A 13,140-nucleotide genomic window follows, 5' to 3' on the forward strand; every position below is an offset into this window, starting at 1 on the left:
AAGAATCAATAATTTAAATCATATTAAAAACCAAGAAATATAATTTAATGACATGGGAAGTGATATTTCATCTTTCAATGATACAAAAATATTGCAACTAAAAATATGCGCCCGATGCATCTGTTTGAAACTCGAGATTCGCACACTCTTATCTTATATAATCCTTTCATGCATACATCTTTTTTTACGTGAGATTCCCTTAAAATCTTGCAATCATGGGTCTTTGGGGTCGCTGATTACAAATCTGAGTAGAAAATTCCGGTATTTGAAAAGCTGAGCTGAATGAATGAACGAGCTCAAAGATGCGTCATTCAGCTTTTTGCCCGCGACATGAGCAGTGGTTCCACTCGTAACACGTACTAATCCTGCCTGATTCAACGGTTTTCAAAACTAAAAGTTGTCCATTTGCTTAGTGTTTACTTTTCTTTGTTGAGTATTCAGTAAAGAATTTGATGTATAAGCCAAAACATTTTACAGTTTAAAATAAATTAAACCGTTAGGCTCGAAATGTGAAATTCTGACGATAAGCGCTCGATACGTTTACTTTAGGAATACCAATCTTTTTAAATTGTACAATTCTAAGTAATGACTCTTCTACATTCTGGACGTCTGTTTTCTACAACTTCCAGATGATGAGTTCAAATTTAAATTTTTATATTATTTGGACGTTTGAGAATTTGAACAATTCTACAGATTTGTTTTCTGGAATATTGACTGAATTATTAAAATAACGTTTTCTGAAGTAATTGATTCGGAAAGCAGTTGAGCAGGAAAGCAGAAACCAAACACATTTTTAGTAAACCGCAGCTTCTTATTGGGCACCATTTGGGACTTAAAATTTCAGACAGTAACTATTCTGCAATAGTTGTCATTCGAGTTTAATAAATTCGGAATTCTGGCCATTCTGATTTTCGGTTCTTCTGATTTTTTTTTACCCCTCTGCTCGATTCTGTAAAAATTCATCAGCGCCAAATCCCCGACGTCAATGTTGAGATGAAAGAGGAAACAATCTGAGTCCTTTGTCTTCTTTGTTTTCTTACTACATCCCTTGCAGATTTCCTTAAGCTCGGGCCTTTCGGCTTATTGAAATATGGAAAAGAACGAACCGGACGTGAGAACAGTTATTTTCGTGGCAAGTCGCTATATGTGTACATGCCACAAATCCTATTTTCCACGCTGACTCGGGCCAAAAACCACCAAGTAGTCGAGTTCTTGACGGAGGTACCGCAAAAAGAATACATTAACACAATGAGGGTTGACTTCTGACTGTATATCAATTGTGTGACTACCTAGCCCCGAATAATTCAACTGTTCGTGCTTCAGTAATCAGACGTTTAACTCAAGCGGAGGTGACTCTTTTCTATTTTTCAGGTGGTTACACCCCAGAAATGCGGTGACGTCTACCTCTACGATCTTCCGGCAAGCAGGGGCAGCCCAGCACCTTCGTCGCGCCACGATTCACCGCTCAATCCAATTAACGATCATCTTCACATCGGTACGTGTACTGTACTGGCCTTTTTATACAAGAAGAGAACAAATATATTCAATTTAGGAATGTGCGATTAATCGATTAATTGGTATATTTGATTAATCCTTTGTTCGATTAATCGATTGATCAATTCATCGTGTTGTATCAATTGATCTATTTTGTTATTTAGAGAAATATAATTTGATTTGAAGAGAAAACGCTGATTAGGACATTAATTTGCGTTAACAAGTGAAGAACCATTTACAATTTTATTGAACTTAACGATATCGGGAGTCTTAAATACAAGAGGAAGAAGGGTATGCTGGACTACCAGGTAAATTGGACCACTCTGTATTAAGGTCATAATGTACTCCCACCTTTATCGACCGAGAAAACTTACCCTTTTTCTTCATGTATTAAATAAACAAACGATCGGGAAGGGTTCAAATTTCAACGGTGTATCGTTCTTTGATGGCGGAATTCAAGAAAGTGACTCGTATCCCGAAAATCGTTGAAAAAATTTGTGGTTTCTTCACATGTGTTACTATTTCCACGTTATCCCGCATTTCGAAGGCCAAAAAGTGCGCAGTTGAAATAGTTTCCGCCATTCCAGAAAGAACACGGTCGAACATTCCTGGTTGGCTCCTGAATTCTGCTACAAAAGAGTGATGCACCGTCGAAATTTGAACCCGTTCCATTTATTGATGTAATGTAGGATGAAAAGGGCGGGTTTGCTCGGTCGGTAAGGGTAGGTGTGCTACATGACCTTAAAGTATAGGACAAGAAATATACTTCTTATACAACAGTCCAATTTTACATGGTGGTCCAACATATTATATGCTCTAATTTCCCCTTATCTGTATACATATGTCTGGTCATAAGGATGTGGAACAATTTTAGGTCTTGATATTCCTCTCTGCAATTTGAAACTTGTTTAATTTATTCGTGCACTGTATCAATTTTCGGAATACGTATTCAGAGATAGCTAAAGCAGTAAACATTTTTCAGTTACAGTAATCGGATCAATCCGTAGGTTGATAATACACGATTAATTACTTGAGAAATGGTTGAAAAACTTCAAGAATAAATCACTTTGCGAGTAATTCATAACGTATAAAGTCACTTGGAGTTCGAGAGAGTTGAAAAACCTAATCCTAAACCTACAAAAGTTATAAAATACCGCGTTTCGGCTTAATGTGAAGAAAAAAACTTTCTCCACTGATTGTGAGATACGACAAATCTTGACTTTGATTCACTCGCAAACGGATTGCCCCGGGTTTAATGGGATTAACGTGAGTAATTGAGAGAAATGTCTGTCAAATTGTGACACCATCAACGTCAAAGAGGCTAAACGTTTACTTGAAAACATACTACGCGGAGTTAGTGTAACCGAAGAATAATAGGTGATTAGTCTTGAGTAATTATACAATAATTTCACGGACAATAAAAGTTTTCTTCGAGATTTAGTATCAATTTGTTGAATGGTTACCTGGAGGCATGCAATTCGAACAAATGAAACCTTTAATAATACCACCTATCAGCGTACTATTTGTGAGAACACAAAATCGAAGAGAACAATGAGCCGAGAATAAAAACGGCACAGCCATCTGGATCCTAAGTAGTGACTCGTTATTGTACGTGGATTAATGGCCTGACGTTTGACGAACGCGCGTGCCTGCGTCCTCTAAATTTGAATACCTCCGGAGGCAAATATGTCACGAGGATTGTGACTGGCATTCAGGTTTAATGTCAATTCCCTTGAGCTCCTGCCGCGCAGTTTGCATTGTTCCCGTAGAATATTATTTCCTAAACTAATATTCACTTAATTAGGTTAGGTTAGGTTTGGTTAGGTTAGGTTAGGTTATATACATTACACCTACGTATAATAGGCCTGTGAAGTGAGCGATATTTTGAGGCTGAAATCACGATAATTTTTCAATGGATAAAAATATGAATGGAGATAAGATATTCGGCATGCCATGTTTAATCAAAATCTGAGTTGCTGATATTGAAGGTTGGAATATTTTTGAAAAAAGAAATATCTAAAACGTTCGAATAAGTTGAGACTGAAACAAGTAACGTCAACCCTTACTTGCCACCTGGGGTATAGACCACCCCTGGCTTTTTTTCCCTCAATTATATGAAATTAGAAAAATTATCAAACTTTTTTTCTTTCAATTTCCTTTGCATTTTTTTCTTTTTTTTTTTTGGTGCACCTAATTTAATTCTTGACTATATTATCTACATGATCCTTTAAAGTAAACTTAATGCGTTCGAAAAAAAAATATTGTATAGCACCCTTGTGTGGCAAGTACGTCATTCTATAGAAGCGTGGCAACAAAGGGTTAAAAAATCATTATTCGGCAATTTTATGATGATTTTCAGGGTATTGGCCTTTCGAGATCAGTGTATATTCTATTTATAATGGTTTACTAAATTTCGGAAAGTCACAAGGATGCGAATTTGCGATTTTTCCTAAATATGAATCGTCACAGTAACTTTACTAGATTCATCCTCATCAAATACAGCTATATTTCAGTATCGCTGAGACTCTCCGCCCCAACGAGCAACGCTGAAAAAATGGCTATAGTTATTTAAAGAAAAATGTAAATGAATGTTTGCTTTCTCGTAAGAGTATTTCCGGAAGCAATTCGTTTTTGGCAGGATTTTCCTGGACAGATGCTGGTTTTTCATTTAACAGTTGTATTTTCCGAATGTACTCTCTAAACAATGGTATCGCTAACTCGTTTTCAATGAAAAATGGACCAAAGTGGTTTTTTTTTCAGGACCCTTCAATTATAGAAAAATTTGGATTCTACAAGATTCTTTCTCGTATTTTTCTCTCTCCAAGCCTTGCTATTTGAAAAATTACAAAAATTTTGTCACGCAAAAATCGATTTTGTTTATAACTAAAACTTTCACAATTTTCTCACACTCTCGATACAACATTTTCAATCATTATTTTTATTTGCTCTACAAGACGATGTCAAAAAAATAAATCGGTAATAATATTATTACGAGGGGTAATTCGTTATTCACATAATATTAACGATCTGCCGAATCTTCGTTGCGTCGACACTTATAATGAACCTCTTTTTCTAAAAAGTGATTGACGCTGTCAGATTCAATGTACTGTACTTCTAATCTTACGGGCTACTTAACAGTAACATCAGCTATTTCTCACACGTTTAAACTAATTACAGGGTTTTCAATATGCATTTGGTTTGATAGGAATTTTACGTAGAACTAGTTAGATTTTGAATATAATTAGCTTAGTAGCTTTTGCGTTCGTTAAATAACAAAGTAAAAAAAAAATCATTTCATTTGTTGATGTTTAATCGGTTTGAAACGCACCCCAGTAGGAGGTTCTTAGTCTGGCCCCATTCTGTGACGTATGTAATGAGATTTACGCCGCATCCATGCTTATCAGCAGAAAACGCATCTCGCATTAATTCACCTGCAGTTCACTGTTATTTGCATCAACGATGCAAGTAATTGCAGTCGACATGTTTCGCTACTCCAACGACAGTGATTTTGATAAAATTTTTCAACGCCTCAATGCAACGTGTCATACATAGGTCAAACAAATAGGAAGTTACGTACGAGAATAATTGAACATAAACGAAATATTCATGAACATGATGATAATTATACAGCGCTGACTAGACACGCTATCGATTTTGATCACACTTTTAATTACGTTCAAGCCAGCATATTAATTTTCTTAAAAGTTTTGCCGATATCGTGAACCTCCACTTTGGAATTCATTTTACGTTCACATCTTTTTTCTTCTATTAAATTGATGTGTAAAATTTTTATGCAAAAAGTTATAAGAATATTTAAATCCACATCTGCAGTTATGGACATCACTCCAGCTGAAGTCACAAAATGGAACAACAGTAATTTTTTTAAATTTACAATAAATGTTCATAATTCTATTGCTATGCATTATTCAAATGCACTATTTTTGTTTTTTTCTTTGTGCATTTTGTTGACCATTGATTAACGTGTGTTTGTAAGCTTTCTTGGAAGTCAAGTGAAACATTGAAACAATCAATATCGTATTCAGTATGAGTGATATGTTTTTACTTTTATTTTACCTCATAACTTGAGCAATAGCGGAGTACGCGATGATATAAACTGATCTCTGTCCCTGATCTTTTTATTACTAGAATTACGACGAAGTAGAGAATCCGGTTGAAAGACAGATGTGCCGCTGACATGAGTCGCGGTGCATAACACTTTGCTGCACTCATTACTCGGCACTTTCTCACTGATACTCTTCCGCAGTATTATTTACATTTTCCAAGTGTTCGTCGGTTTCAAATTCTAAGAGAACTGTACGCATAAATGTTGTATAGTACTGTGTGTCGCACTCCGGCCACGTACGAATCTTATCTTATCAAGTTGATGTTGGGTACCAATTGTCACGAGTAATAATAATGAACAACGAAGTGGAAACGTGAAATGCGGAGAGCAGTACAGTTCTTCTGAGGGCGCTAAGAATTAACCATGGGTTGTCCAAATGTCTTAGGCTAGGTAACAGAACGTAGGCAATAAAGCGGCGAGGCAACCCAGACAAGTATACGTGATGGTGAAATAATATTGGATTATTCAGGAAATACACGAGATAGATGGATATACATTTAATTATTATAGGAGTTACGGTGTTGGATGTTTAGGAGTTAGCCCAATTTTAAGTGTATCTGGGAAGGGAGACTGTTTAGAACAACGCCACTTACGTTATCAGATAGTTTTATGGAAAGATAATAGTAATTCATATATTGATACTCTCTAATCTTACGTCTCGTATAAATAATCCTCAGACGGTTGGGCTTATCGGTAAAATAATTTTTTGATAATTATCTGACAGGCGACTCTTCCTTCGTCGAAATATACTTCATACATTTTTAAACGTATGTTCTAGAGCACATTCGAATGCTTTCTTATTCGTTACGTAGATAATTCTAACAACTTGGCTCTTATAAACTAAAAGTCGACGCACCGTTATTCAAGAAAGTACAGCAATACTCGGTGCCATTTTTATGCCGCAATATTTTTATATTTAACAAATCGATGTAAATAATCATCACCGATTTATGGCTTGTATTCAAAAACTTTTCCACACTGGCTCTGATATTCTTTCTGTCCGTTCATTCGCATCACGTGTCACGCAGCGGACAAATTGCTCACGAAATTAAATCGTATACCGTACTGCCACGTTCGTTATTATCGACCGAGCGCGAGCGATCGGCACGCGTTCTCTTGTGCTGTCTCCGTAAACTTTTGGGGGTGGATCTATTTTAACCTAGTATGTCTACCTATACATATACACTTCAAGCGTATGTCATATATTGTAGTCTGAAAAAGAACGGTCTGAAGGTGAATGAAATTCTTGACCGAACTGACGATTTCGACGATGCTGGGAATATTACAACTGATATATTTTGGCTCTTCGTGCATCGATCGGTTATCGAATTTCATCGTGAGAGGGGAAAAATATGTGATAATATTCTCAACTTGGCGCGATCGGCGACCACAGATCTTGATAAACGTGTGTATTCAATTTTTTTGTGCAACGACTACTCGAGAATGAGTTACCGGATTTCAATGATTTTGGTTGTGATCGGTTCAGTAATTCTTGAATCATTTAAACGACAAAATTCTAAGAAGAAAATTAAAATGTTGATATCTTGAGATTGGATGAACAGATTCTAATGAAAATTGGTACCGTAAAGTTTTTGGGGTCGCTGATCACGAATCTAAAGTTAGACTTGCGAAATCCAAAATGGCGAATCCGATACGGTAGAAAAAAAATCTCAAAAGATTCGGATTTTGGTAGAAATTAGTAGCTGGAAGATTTTTGGGTCACTGATAACAAATCCAAGGTTGGACTTCTGAAACTTTAGGCTGAAAACAAGGATGATATTTCTTTAAAAAAAAAAAATAAAAAACCGAAAACTGTTCATGTATAATGTTGATCTATCTTTGAAACGTAATCTCGTTATGGAAATCTCTGTTGGTCATACAAGTTAGTAGATATATCACTATATCTGTTAACATCCAAGTTTCAACCATGAATTTTACAGCAATGATGTAACGTGATTGCTATTTTTGGGAATTCAGGAGTGACGGAAGAAAAAGGGCTACACGGAAAAAAAATTCTGTTCGGCGAGCTGTATTCTACAGCTCCAGTAACTATACGCACTCTACGGTCTATCTTGTAGTTACAGCAACTATATATTAGTCAGCTCTGATAGCTGCAAGTTGTTCAGCTCTCACAGCTGAATGGTTTTGCTCTAAGAGCTGTAAGTTGCGCTGTGCTCTGGTGCGTTGACATATTTCATAACCTTCAAATTTCATGAGTATGATTTAAATACAGTTGATAGATAATTGTTTAAATAGTCCATTCAAATATGTAAATGACACTGAATAAATAATGATAATAATGATGAAAAATAATACTAATAGCAATATAATTGTACTATTTAATAATAAGCGCTGTGAGCGGAGCCGAAAAATTCTGGTCTAGCTCTTCGAACGAAGCTGTTTAGCTGAGAGAGCTGAACAACGTACAGCTATGACAGCTGACTAACAGTCAGTTATACGAACCATGCAGTGCTCTTCCAATAACAGAACGTTTAGTTCGACGAACTGTTTACAAGTAACTATCTAATATTTAGTTCCACGAGCTGAATTTTTTTTTCCGTGTAACCCTACTTCTTTCCCCTTTTCGTCCTACCACCCACTCCTTGGGATTTGTAGGTCTAGGCTTATTGCTTCTTAAAATATTCACCTCGAAGTTTCGGGAGCTGGAAACTTTTTTCGCCTTCAGAACTTGGCGATCTGGTGATCGCTGCATACTGAAATCCACGGCCATGCATTATGCAGAGATCATCAGATTTGCTCCTTTCAGGTGGGAAAAAATTAGTATCCTAGTACCGAAATGTAACGGCATCGAGGGATTCAGTTCAGTCTCACACCAAGTACACGATTTTATAGAAAGTATAGAAAAAAAAGCTATCGTTTAAACCCAATTTCAATGCAATGGGTGAACGGAGAGCCGACGCATAATAATTTGCTATATTTGTAGTGCTCAGTTCGGGCAAGAATATTCGACTTCTCCATTTTCAGCCCAGATTATTGATCCAAAATTATATGAGTATAAAGATAGAATTGAGAGGTGATTGTTTTATGCAGAAGCACAGATCTCTCCTATCTCTGGCAGAAGTTACACAGAGATAGAAATAACAGCGCAGGTCGATCCAGCTATATTTGGTCGATTGTAGGTATAAGAGATTTTTATAAGTATACAAAATTATATAAATAATCGCTTGACCTGTACAAAACTTGAACAGAGATGAAAATACGGGTTTACCGGTCTATAGCTATAATAACGTGGTAGTGTGGTACATGACTTAATTTCGTAAAGAATTCATTAGCTGTGCAACCGATGGCGTATGATGTGAACGGACGGAAAGCAAATATATAATTGACAGAAATGATTATTAACTATTAACCCTTTCATGCATACATTTTTCCTTACATGCGATTCACTTCAAATTTTGCGTGGACGGGCTTTTGGGGTCGCTGATTATCAATCTGAAGTCGAAATTCGAAAATTTGAAATGGCGAATCCAATATGATGGACGAACAAAAACAACAAAACAAACAATTTTGAAAAAACTCTCTCAATTTTTTCACATCGCGTGTAAAAAATTTATGAGGTCCATCTTACTCAAGAGAAAGTTTGATTAAATCAGACAGGCTTCGAAAATTTAATTCATCAATTAATCTAACCGTCTAATATGTACATATTTCTAGCTGGCCTTTAGAAAATATGTATAATGCAGACAGCGTGCTTCGTGGGTTGAATTTTTATTTTTCAGTCCCTAATTGTTATGCGACGGGAAAGTGAGAGGACAGAAGATTGGACAGTCGTAGCACTATTAGCTAGGGAGCTGGGTGCCAAAATTTCTAAATTATTTGTCCGTCTGGCAGACATTATTAATATCAAATTTTGTACCATAAGAAACATTAAGGACCGCGTTCGCCACCATGACAGGCCTGCGTTGGCAATTGACAGCGCTTAGAAAATTAAAAAAAAGGGTGTACTAAATTATTTGTTCGTGTCTGCCTCTTGGACTGATGGTCAGAATCATCCTGAAACGATCAAAATCCAGAGGCAGACATCCAGACCTCTGACTTTCGTAGTAGTAAATTTTTTAAGTTTTTTTTTATGATTTAAAAACGTGTATATGAAATGTTCGCTCGGCAGACCTGAATTTTTCGATTAAAAACAATGTGAAGGGCCACAGAATTAAAATCATTTATGTGATATTATTAACCTTTATATTTATGTATTTGTGCTTTTTGTGAGTTAAGTATTGAAGTAATTGGCAAAAAAAAAAAGTTTGCAGTCTCAGATTAACAGAATTAAAGTAATTTTACATAAAAAATAATATAAATATGGCATATGATATTTTTTTGTAGTTTTATTGGAAAATATTTGAAATTTTTGATTAGTGTTATTTTTGATCGCTGATATCTTTGAAACGGTTGATCTGAGGAACTTTGATCTTCAAACGTTTTTTGTAGAGCGTGAAATTTCCTACAAATCTCTTTTTTCAGATTGTTGTTACGATGAACCGTTCCAAAGTAATAAAAATTCAAAAATAAAAAAAAAAAATTTTCCCGTATTATTTAAATGGAAAATAAACAAATGGATATAGGCAAACCTTACTATTGATATTAAGAGCTCATATTGGCGCCAAAATTTTTGTTTTTAGGTATACTATCAATTTTTGGACACCATAAGAAAAAAAATAAATAAATTCGTCTTTTCTTGAAACACCCTAAATTTATTACCTGTACATAGATATATGTGTAGGTATATACCTATACATATATAATAAATTGTTAAATAATTATTAGTTTAAACAATTTGTTAATAACTTTTGGGCAATATTATTATTGATGATTGTTGTTCATAGCATGCCGAATGTTGTTGAATTTTTTCAGATTTTTATTAAGTAACAAAGTACGAAAAGTCTGATCGTATACAATTTTTGGCTGGGACGATCCATGACATACATCCTTCAATTTATTTGCGTCTTCTGGCGTTGTAATAAACTGTTTTTTTTTTTGTTTTTTTTTTTTATTGCATCCAATAAAAAAGACTGAACAATATAATATATATAATAATACTAAAACTATTAATACCAACAATAAATAACCGTAATACCCACTTTCCCTTGATTCTGCGTGAACTTCAAAAAATGGTACACCTCAAAATCAGTGACCAAAATGTCTGCCACCTTTTTTTTGTATTCGGGTAGTCCTATTGAATGGAATGGACGCAACTAGAACGACGAACAAATGATTTAGTAGAGCTTTTTTTTTTTACATTTTTACAACTACGTCCCGTGATAATGCAGGGCCCTTCATGTCTGCTTCTCGATTTTCAATGTTTTGAGGACGATTCTGACCATCAGTCCAAGAGGCAGACACGAAAACATGACTTAGTACTCTTTTTTTTACATTGTTGAAGCGCTGTAACTCAAAAACGCAGGGACGTAGGACCTTAATTAACTGGACCAAATCGATTTGTATTGATCTGAACTTTCATCCCTATCGATATGAAAGACGAACAAATCATTTACCAAAATGGCACCCAGCTCCCTAGCTACATGTGAATTCGTACTTCTCATACAAACGGCTCGTTTACAAAGGGAGTGTGACAAATTCAACCAACAGTTTTTTCGCACTGTAGTTTCCGACTTAGTGTTAAACCGCATTCACATGAGATTGGAAAAATATGCAGGTTTACAAAATATGATCACTTTAGTATGATATTGGTGATAACATAATCAGACTAAAGCCGAATTTTAGCGTGGATATGTATATCACGTAATTAATGAGTTTGAATTTTTAATTAATTTTGGATAATTAATGGGATGCACTGCTCGTCTTGTCATTTGACACAATCATGAAATTTTACTGGATTATGATCGTTCTACATAGAAGACAGCATCGAATATCGGCGTGAGATTGTACTATCATAAATAATTTTTCAATCACTCAAGATACACGTGTACCTCCTCGACCCGTACTCACCGATGAGTAAGCAGAAAGTTTCACATCCAAAAAAGTTATTCGAATACGCTGCCTTTTCGTTCGTGTACTATTTAATGAGTTGAAAAATTTTCCATTACACGAAAATTATTTTAGCAACATTCATGGTTCGATGTATTCTTCGACTTATAACTCCGAGTGAGAAGATGTTCAAGGGGCCCCCGAACTGGCTTACCATATATTATATTTCGCGACGTCATAAGTACTACAGCGCTTCTAAATCTTCAACGTTGAACTCAGACTCGGCACTAAGTGATTTGATTGGTCGGATCTAACGGAATTGGCCAATAAAATCACTTAGTACCGTGTTGTGTCAGAAAATTTAGGTAAAAGGAAAGTGGCCATCAATGAACGGGCTCCTGTCACCTGAAAGTTTCCTCGTTAAAGTGTGCCGTATTTACAAAATGCTAACTGATGTTATAGGTTTTCCGGGATTACGTGTGTCTTTTCATTCGTCCCTAACTCCTTGTTGGAAGTGAAATAAATTCGGAAATCGTAGAAACGGTGAATATTCAACAAGTCGATCGTTCCAATCGTCCATGTTTGATGCGAATGACGGGATTTTGTTTATTCGTCATTAATCGTAATAAATATTATCAGCGATGTAGGTCAGCAATTACGGATTTAGGGACGTACACTTTTATATAAGCTACGATTTAAAAATTTTCCTAGTCAGATTCGTAAACCCGCTTCTCGCACACTTTAACGAGAAAATTTCTCCACTCTCCAGTAAAAGTCAAAGAGGACTTGTACACTGATCGTGAGTTACCTATAATTTTAAGTCCTCGTGGCCTCCACTAAAAGACCCGGTGTAATACTCTTTTTTTTTGTCATCTATTTTCTCATCATAAGGATGGGCGTAACAGAGTACGTAGAAGTAATGAAACAAAACCGAAACTCAAAGCGTTACAAAGACCTCGTGTCAGTATGGTTTGTACAGGAATTTGCTTCGAAATGAGTGATACCCCAAAAATCAAAACGTTCTATCTAGGTTTTGAATACCAAGAACTTTCACTGAAGTGAAATCGACACTCCTTGCACGATTTCAATATTTATCGTAGATGTAGATATCAAGAATCTTTGGGAATTATTATTTTGGTAGTTTCTAAGTCACAGAGTAAATTTTTATTAAGAGCTTCCACTCTAATGTGTGCCGTGAAATGTTCTTGCATATAAGGTGCTTTGGAAGCATTTAGAATACATGAGCTTAATATATAGCAGAACTGATTTCAAACCTATCAGCTTCCCGATTTGCGATTACAATTCTTGCCAGTTGTCGTTCAACTCAAGTCCTTTCGTTCCGTGGACTCGCAGGCTATGCAGATCAATTTTTTCGTAGCAATTCCGTTCGTCAAGGAGGTATGGAGATATAAATTTTATTTATTTTTAAGTACTAGGGGTCCACAAACTTGGTTTTGATAGTTTCTCGAGATCACCATCGATATGACATCAATGCACATCGATGATGAGTGAGTGAGTGTAAATTAATCTTTCACAACCTGCGTGTCAATCAATGTAATTCGTATTTAGTGAGCTAT

At 35.7% G+C, this 13,140-nt stretch overlaps 1 protein-coding gene across 2 annotated transcripts in view; it reads left to right on the forward strand.

The window, feature by feature from the left end:
- The window catches only part of LOC107222872 (breast cancer anti-estrogen resistance protein 1), a 131,861-nt gene that overhangs the window by 87,612 nt on the left and 31,109 nt on the right, over positions 1–13,140 (forward strand). For both annotated transcript variants that reach the window (XM_046730455.1, XM_015662397.2), the window contains one exon: positions 1,372–1,495. In XM_046730455.1, coding sequence (XP_046586411.1) covers positions 1,372–1,495 — 124 coding nt within the window. The remainder of the gene's footprint in view (positions 1–1,371; positions 1,496–13,140) is intronic.

This window comes from Neodiprion lecontei, chromosome 2, assembly GCF_021901455.1.
Source record: "Neodiprion lecontei isolate iyNeoLeco1 chromosome 2, iyNeoLeco1.1, whole genome shotgun sequence".
In the NCBI taxonomy this organism is placed as follows: domain Eukaryota; kingdom Metazoa; phylum Arthropoda; class Insecta; order Hymenoptera; family Diprionidae; genus Neodiprion; species Neodiprion lecontei.